The sequence below is a fragment of the Pleurodeles waltl genome, chromosome 3_1 (assembly GCF_031143425.1).
Source record: "Pleurodeles waltl isolate 20211129_DDA chromosome 3_1, aPleWal1.hap1.20221129, whole genome shotgun sequence".
In the NCBI taxonomy this organism is placed as follows: domain Eukaryota; kingdom Metazoa; phylum Chordata; class Amphibia; order Caudata; family Salamandridae; genus Pleurodeles; species Pleurodeles waltl.
In genome coordinates, this window is record NC_090440.1 from 1,172,158,979 (window position 1) to 1,172,173,241 (window position 14,263).

The 14,263-nt window shown below is 43.3% G+C and overlaps 1 protein-coding gene across 2 annotated transcripts in view; it reads right to left on the reverse strand.

Moving 5' to 3' along the window:
• ST14 (ST14 transmembrane serine protease matriptase) overlaps positions 1-14,263 on the reverse strand; it is a 320,066-nt gene that overhangs the window by 139,191 nt on the left and 166,612 nt on the right. For both annotated transcript variants that reach the window (XM_069224467.1, XM_069224468.1), the window contains exon 8: positions 13,243-13,382. In XM_069224467.1, coding sequence (XP_069080568.1) covers positions 13,243-13,382 — 140 coding nt within the window. The remainder of the gene's footprint in view (positions 1-13,242; positions 13,383-14,263) is intronic.

A 14,263-nucleotide genomic window follows, 5' to 3' on the forward strand; every position in this document is an offset into this window, starting at 1 on the left:
GTAAAACGTTTATGAGCTATAGACAACAATGGTTTCACCAAAGCTGTTTGGACACTGATCAACTCAGTGTCAAATATTCAGTACCTTTAGGAATATGGAGCGTGTAATTATTGTTTACTCTTACATTTGAGAGACGTCTATGTGGTGTGTGAGGCAGCTATTGTAGGTTGAAAAGGATATGTGGCACAATAGTCAGACTATAAATAAGCAGCTGGTGGGCCCAGCATGCATGGAGAATTCACAAATGTGAAAAGCCTATATCAATGGTTTTACACAGAAACAGGTTCCATCATACATTTCAATTATAAAACTGGGTAATTCTACAATGGCTGTAAAATTCCTCAAACTGTACAAAACTGGTTTGATTTATCATGAAAATCCATTCTTTTTCTGTCATGAAAACATAGTGTTCATCTACTATCTTTGTCAGACCATAGTTCAAAGAGATCATATTTGATTCCTTAGAAGCAGACAGACTGAATTCCTCTGTGTAAACTACAATAGATAATGGAAGCAGTGCAGGAACTTCCAACGAAATAATTTTTCTTTCCTACTGGCTACCAAAATAGCAACAGTAACATTAAAGTAAAATTGTTGTCACACAAGAGTAAAGAGTAAGGTACTCAGGTGCTGCAAATATAACAGAGTGACTGTAACAATGCACCCAAGAAGAAGCTGAAGCAATAATGTTTTTGGCAGATAGCATGTCCACCATTTGTGGTGCAGAACCTTTGTGCAGTTTGACAGAAGTGACAAATGGTGATAAATGGCTGCTGAATTTTTCAAATGGGCTTTTTTCTATGTAACATATGAGGGCATTTATAACATCAAAAATCTGAAATTTCCTCTCTGCTACAGATTGTGGTTGGACGAATACAGGAAGATCAATGTTTTGTTTGAGATTGAATGGAGGTGCCACTTTCGGAAGGAATTTGGGATTGGTTTGAAGGACAGTCCTTCCCTTGTGAACCTTAAAGTGAGGCTCCTCTAGAGTGAAGGCTACAAGGAAGCTTGAAGTAAGGGATCAAAAGAAGGACCCATGTGTCTGGTAGGGACAACATTTAGTTTCCAAAGTGGGTGGGGGTACTCTGGGAAGTATAACATTTTAGGTCCTCCATGAAGACCTTTACTACAGGGATTCTGAATAAGGAAGAATATTACTGGTTTTGTATGTAGGCAGCTATAGCAGCTAGATGCAGGCCCATAGATGTGTAGGCGAGGCCCGACTTTTTATGTGAAGAAGGCCACAGATGTTCCGCACTGGAGGCTTAATAGGGTCAATGCACATAGGAAAGCAGAAGAGGACAAATCTTTTCCACTTAGCACCATGGCAGGCCAACATAGTTGGTCTGCGCACCTACTTCAGAATGGACATGCACTCTTGAGGGAGGTTGTGGTACCTAAATTTCAGGACCTCAGAAGACAGGTCGCTAAGCTGAGCTCTGATCTTATTGGGAAGTTTTCGTTGGGAACCGCTGACATTTCTAATAGGGTGGAGAACCATGTTTGCCTGGCCAAAGTAGGTGCCATCAGGATGAGAATTAGAGAGGTCTGCTGAAGCTTCCAGACTATGGATAAAGTGGGAGGCGAAAATGCGTAGACAGATTTCCCTGACCTGTTCATCCATAGAGCATGGATTGTGGATGTGATAACCTGGAGGTGAAGCTTTGTCACTCTGCATTTTGGGTGGTAGCCAACAGGCTGAACTTGGGTAAACCCATCTCCCCTGCAAATCAACGGAAGTACAGGATTAGGACTTGCGGGTACAATTTCCACTTGGTGCTGTATCCTACTGAGCAGGTCTGCAAAAACGTTGTCCACTCCCAGGAGATACTCCACCAGGAGGTGCATCTGATGCTGAACAGCCCGGTGACAAATGTTTGTGCTGGCACAAATGTTTGTGATGAGTAAGTGATGCCCAGGTTTTAGATATAATACATGGTGGTCATGTTAACTATTTTTTATGAAGACTACTTTGTGCTGAAGATGCTGGAGGAATGCATTCAGAACTAGCTGGATGGCGAGCAGCTCGAGGTAATTATGTGGAGGGCCAGTGCTGTGGCGACCACATGCCCTGGGCCATCAGACAGTAAAGTTGTGTTCCCCACCCTGAGGGCGATACGGCGGTAATGCTCACCTGCATACTAGGGTCCATAAAGAGCCGGCTTTTTAACAGGTTGTTGCTGTTCTACTACACAGAGCAAGGAGTATGGTCCCATATCAACAATAGATGCTCCCAGTGACCCTCTGCTTGCAACATTTTAATTAAAAGACTGTGTCGAAGCAGGTGTATGTGCATGTGGGCTTGGGGAACAATGGCATTGGACAAGCCACAATGCCAAGAAGGCACATAACAGTTATGACTGTCTCTAGTTGATTTGGCTGAAAAAGAGGCAGGATCTGCAGGAAGGACTGCACTCAACCTTGATAAGGGTGAGCTTTGCTGGTGCCTGATTAGAACGGCAGCTAGAAAGGGCTGAATCTGCAGAGGTAGCAGGTGGAACTTGACAGTGTTTATTGTGAAGCTCAGATTCAGAAGGAGGAAAATAGTTGTCTGGCTATGTACAAGGAGGTACTGTTTGGTTGCAATCTTGATCAGCCAATTGTCTAAGCATGGAAATACATGGATGTCACCCTGTCTGAGGTGGGCAGCTACAACAGCAAAGCATTTTGTAAACACTCTGGGGTTAGAGTTGGCCCAGAAAGACAACACTTTGAATTGATAAGGCTGGGCACTTACCATCGAACTGCAGATAGCGGCTATGAGCATGGAGAATGGGTATATGAAAGCAGACATCCTTTAGATCAACAGCTGTCAAAGTCGGCTTGCTGTAGAAGGAGGATGACATTTTGCAGAGTGATCACATGGAAGTGTTTTGATAGAATGTAGTTGTAGAGAGGCCGGAGATGGATAAAGGGCCTTAGAGAGCTGAGGTGGGATGAGAAAATACAGGCAGTAGACTCCCTGAGGGAGAGAGTGTGAGAGAGTGTGTGAGAGAGAGTGTGAGAGAGAGTGTGAGAGAGAGTGTGAGAGAGAGTGTGAGAGAGAGTGTGAGAGAGAGTGTGAGAGAGAGTGTGTGAGAGAGTGTGTGAGAGAGTGTGTGAGAGAGTGTGTGAGAGAGAGTGTGAGAGAGAGTGTGAGAGAGAGTGTGAGAGAGAGTGTGAGAGAGAGTGTGAGTGAGAGAGAGTGTGAGTGAGAGAGAGTGTGAGAGAGAGTGTGAGTGAGAGAGAGTGTGAGAGAGAGTGTGAGTGAGAGAGAGTGTGAGAGAGAGTGTGAGTGTGAGAGTGTGTGTGTGTGTGTGTGTGTGTGTGTGTGTTTGGTGGGGTAACAGGGAGTTCCAGGCAATAATCGTGTTATGATAGAAAGTACCCACTGGTTGAATGTAATCTCTTTCCATTATGGAAGAAACCCCTGTAGCCTTCACCCGACAAGTGTTGTTGGTCAGAGTGAGGTAGTGAATAGGAGCAACTGCTTGGTGAAGGTGGCTCCCCTAGCCAAGCCTCCTGCGGTATAACTGCCCCTGTAACCACTCTTTATGTCCCCCTGTTTGGACTGCAGGTGGTATTGTTGCTGATTTTGGTAGGACACAAGAGATTCTGAGATGTGGTTTTACTGCTGGTCCTGTACTGAGACCTACCAAAGGACCCTAGTGTGTGGATGACTACAGGGACCCCACCACCTTGCCATATCCGTGTCCTATTTTGGATTATCGAGCAACTGATCCACCTGCTGCCTGAGCGGCAACCTTAACAGACTTCTAGCTTGAAGCCCAAGTTACAGAGCCAGAATTGATGCTGGCCCGCGATGCTGATGTTTACACCTCTGGCCTCAGTGCCAGCAGTATTTAGAGTGCAGCAGACTGTGGTACTGGAGATAGTTTGCTTTGGCCACAAGCGCCTGACCACCCTGTTTGTATTAATCATAGAAGTGTTGGAGGAGTTCCTCTATTTTGTCCCAAAATGCTCCGTCGTACCTGGCAAGCAAACTTACTAATTGACAAAAGTAATTAATCTAAAATCTAGTATGTAATATTCATTACATAAAAGAAACCGAGAGAAAAGGAGAAAAACAGGTGTACACAAAAAATACAAACAAATCATGTATTTAGAATGCATTCAAAGAAATCAAAGTGGTAGAGTAAGCTATGTAAAACCAAGCGTTCATTAATCTTGTGCCTCAAAACAAAACTCTTAACCAAAATTCATAGATGAATCCATGTAATGTCTACTCTCTTGACAACTGAGAACAGTCCTTAATCCATATCCATCAATTCATTACCAAATGAGATGTAAAACAGCCCTGGCGTTTCGGCCTCGTAAGTCATGAGTACCGTGAGACCATCCTCTGCTGCAACATGCTTGTGAACGTAAGGTGGCATTGGGCAAGGGCTTACACTTTGTGTACCGTCTGCGTGACAACTGGGGCTTTGGACAGTTCCTGGAATGTTTTGGGCACAGTCTTCATCATTCCCTTTAGCATGAGGGTGAATTAGAAGGTACACTATATTTTGGAGAGTGTTTGTCCCAGGAAAACATTGCGTTCCTGGATGGCATGGATCTCTACTTAGTAAAAAAGTAACTACTCTGTGGATAAACTCATGACAGGAAATAATATCAGGTGAGGAGTGTTTCACCAAATTTGGTCTTTGTCATCCGAGGGATCCACATGGTAATCATCCCACCAGTCATCCCTCAGTTCAGGTCATAAAGAGCATTGGGTAAAATGGGCTGTGTGCCCGTTCCTCATGTGAGAAGTGTTGTGACCTCTGTGGTGAAGCTAGAATAAATGGTGCGTATTGTGGCAGCAACAAGGGTGGAGGAGGTAGGTAAATGAGGAGGAGAAAAAGGAGGTAGAGGACAAATAGAAAGGGGGCTAGTGCCCCTCTGTCCTTTGTGCTGCGGAGGAAGTTTAGGTTCAAGGGCAATCTGAGCCTCGAAGGACAGCTTCCACTTCTTTGGCAAAGTATCCGGAGGCTTCGGGTGGCTTGATAGTAATTTTCCCTGTCTGAGTTGAATGAAAAGCCTCTTTTTCTGAGCACCAAGCTCACTCTGTAGACACTGGAAAATGGGTTGCTAAGAGTCCTCTGAGCTTGCTGCTGATGGCACCTTCAACATCAAGAGGTTTTTCAGTACAGAGTATGGTTTTAGCATTGACAGTTTCAGTGTTGCAGTCTGCTTGAGTGGGCTTTTACAACCAGAGAAGGGTGCCTTATCGACACAGAGAGCTTCGGCTTGGACTGCGTCTGTCGGTGATGATCACAGCATGAAGGGAGAGGTGGACCAGAAGGATGCTGTTCAGTCTCTGGACTTGATGTCCGAACAAGGGTGGGGCGGTGCTCGGCCACAGCACACACTGTTTGTGCAGCCGCTATTTGCAACTGGATGGTCATGCTCACAGTCTTAAGCCCTTGGGTTTGGATTTTCCTCAATGTTGGATTCAGCCAGTGTACAAGTGGATTTTAGTACTTGTTACTTGGAGAGGGCTACTTTCTTCAGATGTCACTCTCACCCCAAGATGTCGGGTGTGTTGTCATCATCCTGTCTTGGCATCCTCTGCTGGGGCCCCCTCTGCTTGAGTCAGTATTGAAGGGTTTACTTGATTGGAAGATGAGGCAGGCCTGGCAAGTGGTTTTGCAATCCTCGGGGGAAAAAGCAGAGGCATACCTGGTGGTGATCAGTACAAGAGAACCTGGAGTGACAATGTGGGAACAATACTTCAAAGTTGTCCTTTGAATCGAACAGAAGGCAGAGGTGACAAGGACCGGAAGACACCGAGAAGGGGCTGATGACCTGGCTGAATGAGTCAAGGTTTATGCAAGTGTCGGAATAATGTCAGTAGTGGTGAGGCAGAACTGCATAGAAAACCTGTATGAAGCAACCACAGACAAAGTAGAAGAGGCCTGGTAGAATACAGTATTGGGAGCCAAACACTGAGCCCAATCGGTACATGTCATAACTTGATGGCAGAAAATAATCTAACAGTGGAGCCGCTGCCCATGCGCATTACGAGCCACAGGAGGAGTCACTATACCATGTGAATCGAAAGACTTCTTCAAAGAACAACAAGTTGCAAATGTCTGAGCCCAACACTAAATGGCACGGGTAAGCAGAGCATATGGTTCTACAGCCACACATGGTATGTACACAATATTTGTTAGCCATTTTTAATAAATCTTTTCATCAGTATGAACAATAAATACAGCAACCTCTACATCATTGTAATAATGCTGATTTTACCCTACATCATATTGGCCTTGCCATTTCTCAAATAAGAGAAGTCCTTGGGAGTCCCACACATTGCCCAACTGGGATATTACCAGTATGTCCCACTGTCTCCGCCACTTCATCTTTAAATATGCCAAAATATCAGATTACCTCCGGTGAGGTTCAAGGGGTACTCGCCCCCTCCCCCCTCCCCCCACCCTCCCCCAGCCACTGTGTGGCTTTTTTCCATGTATTAATTGACAGATTTGGTTAGGCTGTGGGACCCAATGGTCAGCAGCGTGTAGTTGGCAAAGGTAACCACTCAGCCCATAGTTCATCTATCTGCCAACCTAGTGGGTTCGTACCAAGGGTGGGGGAGGGGTGAGTGTCAGGGGGAGGAGCTCTGGGCAAAAATTGCATCATTCACTACCAATAAATGGCCCACCCAGTAATATAATCAGACTCTGTAAAGCTATGCCACAGTCATAAGCATTCCTTGTTAGGTCACAGCAAAACACTTGTTGAGATTTAATAGTGCTCACTTAGATTTTGAAATGTGCAAAAAAAAAGACAGAATATATGAATATTGGCCTACGGTCAATGTTATCAATGCCCTGGACATTAAATTTCAATACATACGCATTTCATCAGCAACAGTCTAACATTTTTCAGAGACCAGATTCATAAAGCCATTTACAGCTGTAAATGTACTTTTACAACTTAAACGGCTCCATTTATGCATGACAATGTGCACTGAATGAGACAGAAGCAAAACCCCATTCCAAGGGGATATAAGTGAGAGGAATAAGCCAAGGTTTATCATGTCTGTTTAGGAGTGCCCGCAAAATGTGAGTTTCTGAAGCATCATAAATATCTACCTGATCCTTTCCCAACAGTATGAAAAAAAGAGCTGAATTATCTCTGCTTCCATTGTGAGAAGAGGATGTACTGAACAGAGTTTCTCCCCATGGGGTCATTTATACATTTTTACTCATTGTTATTATTCCTTATGAGCACACAACAAGTTGTCTAAAATTTGAAGAAAACTGCATTTTAGAGAGAGATGCAGTGTTCTTGCATGTTTATTGGGCCACATTACAGCACATGGTTTACGGATAGCATCAGCGCAGTTCCCTGGATGCATGCGACTTGTGCATGCTTCAGGTATTTTTCAGTTTTATTTTAGTTTTTCCTGGTGCATGGATGCAGGAAGACATGCATCTCTTCATCATCCCTTCCTGGCACACCACACGCACCTTTGGGGAAAGTGCCAGGGCAGTGTAGCAGACCCCACAGCCTACACCCCCAACGCAAGGCAGAGCATCTAAAGTGTGAATTGTTACCTCAGTACTTCGCAGCTGCCATCTTCTTGCTTTGGTAGCAGCCAGCCACGGAAGCAATTTCTAATGCACCCCCAACTCAAGATAAACTCAAAAGTAAACTGAAAATAGTCATCCAAAGTACATTATTTTTTGGTTTTTAAAAAGTTAACAAAACTAATATCTAGTGCCATAGCTTGCTAACCACACCTGTAAATCACAATAATATGACATTAAGGGAAACCACCCCCTCAAACCGGGTGGAATAAAAATATCTTCTCCAACCTAGCAGTGACCGATTCTGAAAAGCATAAATCAGAGACTAAAGGAAAATGTGCGAAAAAAAAGAGCAAAGTAAAAAGTAATTTTCCTCAACGTTCACACCAGAATGAGATCTGTGCCAGGTCTCAACACCCATTAACCTGTGGGTATGTAAAAAGAGAAAAGCCCTAACACACTTTTCCTCATTTTCCTCATGTTTGCTGTATTTGTGTAGGAAGCTGGCCTGGTATGTAGTGGGTAGCTTAGGTACTTACACCTTAGACCAGGTCCAGTTATCCCTTATTAGTGAAATGTTCGAGCAGCTTAGGCTGATAGAGGTAGTTGTAGCAGAGCAGCTTAGGCTGAACTAGGAGACATACAAAGCTCCTGCAAAACCACTATAGTTACACAGTACTTATACACAATAAAAGACAATACTCCGCATTACCAAGGCCAAAAATATCTTAGAGTCAATAGTACTTCTGGAGGTAAGTATTATACACAATATGTACACTAGACACCAAAATCGGGTAAGTAAATAGTCATAGGATAGTGCAAACAAGAAGATGGTGCAAAAGAGGATGCTCCGGTTGGAAGAAGTCTTCAAAAGAGCACCAATATAGATGGCTGCGGGTTTCCGCATGATGCAAAGGATGTCACATGTGGAGATGTTGGATGCAGGCAGGTTGCAGCGCTGGATTCGTCCAACAAGGCTTGGTTCAAGCAATGTCGTGGTTTGTGACAAAATGGTGCTGCCTGGACCCAGGAGGGACCTGGGGGCCTCAACTCGGTCTGAGGAGGCAGAGGGGGCTCCCAACACTGGAGGGAACCCATGGAGGTCCCAGGACTCGGGGAAAAAGTTGGTGCAAATTGCGGTTGCTGCAGCACTACAAAAGAAGGTCCCACACCGCAGGAGAACAACTCAGCGAGTTGAGCGTCGCAGGATAGAGTGCTGGGGACTTGGGCCAGGCTGCGCATGAAGGATTCTTGCAAATAGTGCACAGAGGCTTCAGGAGGTGAAGATGATGAGGTGCACAGAAGGTGTCTGCTGGAGCAAGGGAGTGACTTTGCCACTCCACATGAGATTTCTTCGGGCCTTCTGGTGCAGGGTGAAGACAGGGAGTCCTCAGAGTGTGCACACCATGGAAACTGTTGCAGTTGCTGGCTGGAGCTGAAATTCCAGAGTCGAAGTAGCCCTTCTGGATACTTTGTTGCAGTTACAGCGGTTCCTGGAGCAGTCTGCGGTTGATCCGAGGTCAGAGGAAGAAGCAGGAGTTGCAGAAGATTCCTGATGGAAACCTGCAAGCTGAATCTGAAGAGGAATCCACAGGAAAGACCCTAGATAGCCCTGAGAAAGGAATTGGCTACCTAATAAGGTATGCACGTATCAGGAGAGGTCTCTGACATCACCTGCTGGCACTGGCCACTCTGAGGCCTCCAGAGTGTCCCCACACCTTGGAAAACAAGATGGCTAACACCAGGGACACACTGGAAGAGCTCTGATCACCACCCCTGGGGGCGGTGATGGACAGGGGAATGGTCACACCCCTTTTCCTTTGTCCAGTTTCGTGCCAGAGCAGGGACTGGGGGTCTCTGGAACGGTGTAGACTGGCTTATGGAAGGAGTGCACCATCTGCGCCCTTTAAAGCATTTCCAGAGGCCCTGGGAGGCTACCCCTCCTAAACCTGTAACACCTATTTCCAAAGGGAGAGGGTGTAACACCCTCCTCCCAAAGGAAATTCATTGTTCTGCCTTCCTAGAACTGAGCTGCTCAGCCCCCAGGAGGGCAGAACCCTGTCTGAGGTGGCAGCAGCTCCAGTGCAAGCCTCAAAGAGCTGGTTTGGCAGTACTGGGGGTCCATGGCGGAGCCCCTAGGATGCATGGGATTGGCCCCCCATACCAGATTTGGAATGGGGGGGGGAATTCCATGATCGTAGACACCTTACATGGCCATATTTGTAGTTACCATTGTGAAGCTATATATAGGTATTGACCTATATGTGGTGCACACCAGTAATGGTATCCCCACACTCACGAAGTCTGGGGAACTGGCCCTGGACAGCATGGTGGCACTTTTGCTAGTGCAAGAGTGCCCTCACACACAGTAACTTACTTTGCACCTAGCCTCCATTAAATGAAGGTTAGACATATATGTGACTTATAAGTTACTTAAGTGCAGTTAAAATAGCTGTGAAATAGTGTGTGCACTATTTCATGCAGGCTGCAATGGCAGTCCTGTGAAAGGTTTTGTCTGAACTCCTTATGGGTGGCAAAAAAATGCTGCAGCCTATAAGGATCTCCTGGATCCACAATGCCCTGGATACCTAGGTACCATACACTAGGGACTTATAAGGGGGGGGGGGGGGCAGTGCGCCTATTGGAATTGGTAAAGGAAGTCACTAAACCATAGTGACTAATTCGGAAACAGAGAAAGCAAAAGCACTAGAGTTCTAGTTAGCAGAACTTTAGTGACACAGTTAAGCACTACCTACAACACACACATTAAGCCACAAACTATAAGCACTGGAGTCCCGGCTAGCAGGATCCCAGTGAGACAGTAAAAACACACTGACACACACTCACCAACAGGCCAAAAGTGGGGGATCCATGCTATAAAGAGGCTACTTTCTCACAATTTGTTGGTTCAAATGTAAATGAGGAAGTCTGCATCACAAGCGGAAATAATGTGCCAGTCTCCCAAGACATTGTAAAAGATGAATATCAAGGCTGCTTGATACAATTTCCAGGAATAACAAGCAATCTTTGAAAAAGTGCTGAAAGTGTTCTACTTTTTAGGCTGAAGCGGTTTGCTAACAACCCTTGGGGACATTCGGAAAGCCTCCCTGGGAATGCATTTTGCCCATTGTTTACAATTGGCTTTTCAGTTTGTACCCCATACTTGCTTGCTTTCTATTTGCTGGCTTTATTTGTTTTCAGCTGGCTAGCTTTAGTTTGTCACTTCACTTGCCCAAACCCTATTTACTGTATAGTCTTCCACCAGTACTGAGTTTCTGTAAATAGGCCCTTTCTCTGACTTCAAAGTGAGAAAATGTATATGACAATCAGGCAGGCTACTGTGGGAGTGCTGTACAATGTTATTTTTGTTTTCAAACTCAAAACTAAATTTAAATGTCTGTAAATCAACAAATATTTCAGAGTATGGAAAGCACAAATGAAGCACATTTTTGGTGATTCTGAAGTGTGGTGGAAGGAAATATTTTAATACAATCAACACAAATCAATACACTAGCTGACATCTTTGACACTATCTTTACTATACTGTAAAATTAGATGTGCAAATTAAATGGTCATTTCAACTAAAGACGTGTTGCATGTAATGGCAGTATGTTACCATACCATGCACACTCCACTTCACCCACTCCACTCTACACCACTCCACTGCACTCTACTCTGCATCACTTCACTCTTTGCCAGTGCATCACAGCACTCTACTCTGCACCACTCAACTCTGTCACTTCACTTGATGGTTCTATACTCTATCAATTCACTCTACCCCACACTACTCTACTATACACCACTGCACTCTAAGCCATCCTAATCTAATCTGCAGCACTGCATTCTATGACACTGCACGCTACACCAGAGGTCCCCAACCTTTTCTGTAGTGAGAGATGCGTATGATCAGTGAGCTACTAAAGGTCAAGCCACTAGTGTACTATTACCATACACCTAAATGCCCATCTTAATTGGCTTTAAGCCTAATGTTCACAGAGCCAGATCTACAGTTTGAACAAAATGCTTTAACTAGGGGCTTTGTAACGAAGCTGCCAAGTGCATCAGGAAGAGCATGGTCTATGGGGATGAATTAGCATGTGCGCGTGTGTGTGTACAGGTAAGTGAATGAGAGACAGTCGTATGTACTTGTGGCACAGGACATACCTTTTGCAATTTGTGTCAATGCTACATGTATAATACAAAAATACAACCTTTTTTTTTAGATGGGATACATTTTAAGTGCAGAAAAAATGTCAACAAAAATATTCATAATAGTGAACGTTTTTCTGCACTTTAAAAATCTTCCATTTTACAAAAATTACCATTTCTCAGGAATAAATATAGCAGTGTCTTCAGGCCATCAGGAGCAAAAGTCTTGTGATTTGTAAATGTGACACTCTGAAATGGGGGAAAATAAAAATGTAGAGTTAACTTAACAACTTAACTCTTCATTTTAATTTTATCCCATTCAAAAGCACCTCAGGAAAAATTTAATCAATTGAGAGAAAAAGTCAAATCACTAACAGATAAACAATGTGTAAGAGAGTAAAACAAAAGTATTCAACATAAAGACAATCAGATGAGGCGGAAACACGAAGCAATACATAGATTAAAAAACAAATAACCAACACCAAAGATGAAGCACTGAAGAAAGAGAAGGAAAGAAATAACATTTAACAGAGTGACAGAAGCCACTATAGTGATAGGAAAAACAAGCACTGGCAAAGCCAATCGGCTTGAAGTTTACATTTTTGGTGTGACTGTTATATATTTTTTACTGCATGGATATGCCACAAAAGAAGTGCATACCATTAAACATGATGGTCAGATGCATGCAATCAAACATTTAAAGTAAAAATTCAATAAAAACTATCACATATAATATTTTAATGCAGCAGCACGGGTGGTTCCTAGCAGGCAGATGTACTTAAAACCCTTAGATTTTCTAGTAATGTGCAGTAAAAATATTTCCCAATTGCTTAAAAGGTATTATTGGCTTTGAATTACTTTAACCTAAAGGTATAATCTAAACATACAAGGATAACTACAAATAAAAAGGATGATGAAGGGAAAGAAAAAAGCATCGCCAAATTATTTCCCACCAGCCCTAGCACTGAAGCTACTTATTTATAGGCGACTGTGTATCTGACCAGGTGAAATGTGATCATTTGCGGTGCAAACAAGCCAACAGCTGTAGTGGACTAACGCAGTGGAAGCAAAACGTGAATCACAGAAGAACAGTACCAATGCATGATAAGGGTTCACCCAAAGCCACTCTATATATAGGCATGTCTTTCATTTATGATTTCATTCTTAGATTACAAGATGCTGTTAAACTGCTACTGTTGGGGGACTGGTGGTGGGTGAAATGAGGAAGAAGGGGGTGGTGTGTAAGCCAGAACTAAAAAGTAATCACAAAAGTGTTAGAGAAATGAAATTACCACAGAGAGATAGCAATAAAGTCAGAATAATAGACAGAATTAATAATACAGGAAAAAGGAAAAGTAAACATACCTGAATAATGATGTAAAAATAAAGAGAAAGGGCGACAAAACAGCAGAAGTTATAAACTCAGAACAGGAAATCCTAACCAGAAGCAAAAGCTTGTATTTCAGAAATATTATGATGAAGGCAAGTGAAAGTGCATAGAATTATAAAATCAACATGTGACACAGGTCGGCATACACAAGAAAAGGAAATCAATGTAAATATACGGCCTTACCCATCTTTTTGGGGATTTGGATAAATTCAGCTTTGAATCCTGGATGACGACCCTTGGCATTGGTGACTAGACTGACAAGCATGACATTCTGTGATGAATGAAACGTGAGGTTATACGAAGAAGGGTAACTGCCACAAAGTCTGCAATGTAGAAATTCGAAACACCTTAGTCAAGAACAGAAAAATAGAAAATATCTAAATGCATAGTATGGTCTTTAGATGATGAAATACTGCCCGATTTTACCATCCTGTGAGAAGTTAGGTTTTTCTTTTGTTTTTGTTTTGTTTTTTTAACTTTAGTTTACATTAGAAAGTAAGCAGTAGATATTTCATTCTTTATCTCATTTCTTCCAACCCCCCCCTTTCTTTTCTCTACTTACTCAGCCTGTCTCTCTCAATTCACATTTCAATTCCATTCCTAGTCCTTTTACTATGACCATTCAATAAAATGTATTTATTAATTCTCATCATACCATACAGACACGTAACTATGCCCTCCAGATTAAAGGGCTGCAGAAACTGCAAGTATTTAATACTTACCCAGTAGACATCTGTTTGTGGCATGTAGTGCTGCAGATTCATATGCTTTGCATAAGTCCACCACCCAGTGTTGGGCTCGGAGTGTTACAAGTTGTTTTTCTTCGAATAACGTGATTGAGTGACTCTTCCTCTCGGTGATACTGCGCATAGGGATCGAGTCCTTTGTTAGACTGTTTTCCCGCAGGAAGGTGAAGTAAAGAGTGTACAAGTGTATATGTACATAAATAGTAAAGAAATTAAATGCACATGCAATGTATATACATATTACAATATATGCTACTGTAACAGTCACAGGCTTCCAGGGGGAGGGTGCATGTGAATCTACAGCACTTCATGCACCAAACAGATGTCTACTGGGTAAGTAACATTTTCCGTTCTATAGCATGTGTAGCTGTAGATACTCATGCTTTGCATAGACTGTGAAGCAGCCCCCTCCTGAAAATAAGTGGTGGCTTGCCCCTGGGAGTTGTAGTAGTTTGAAA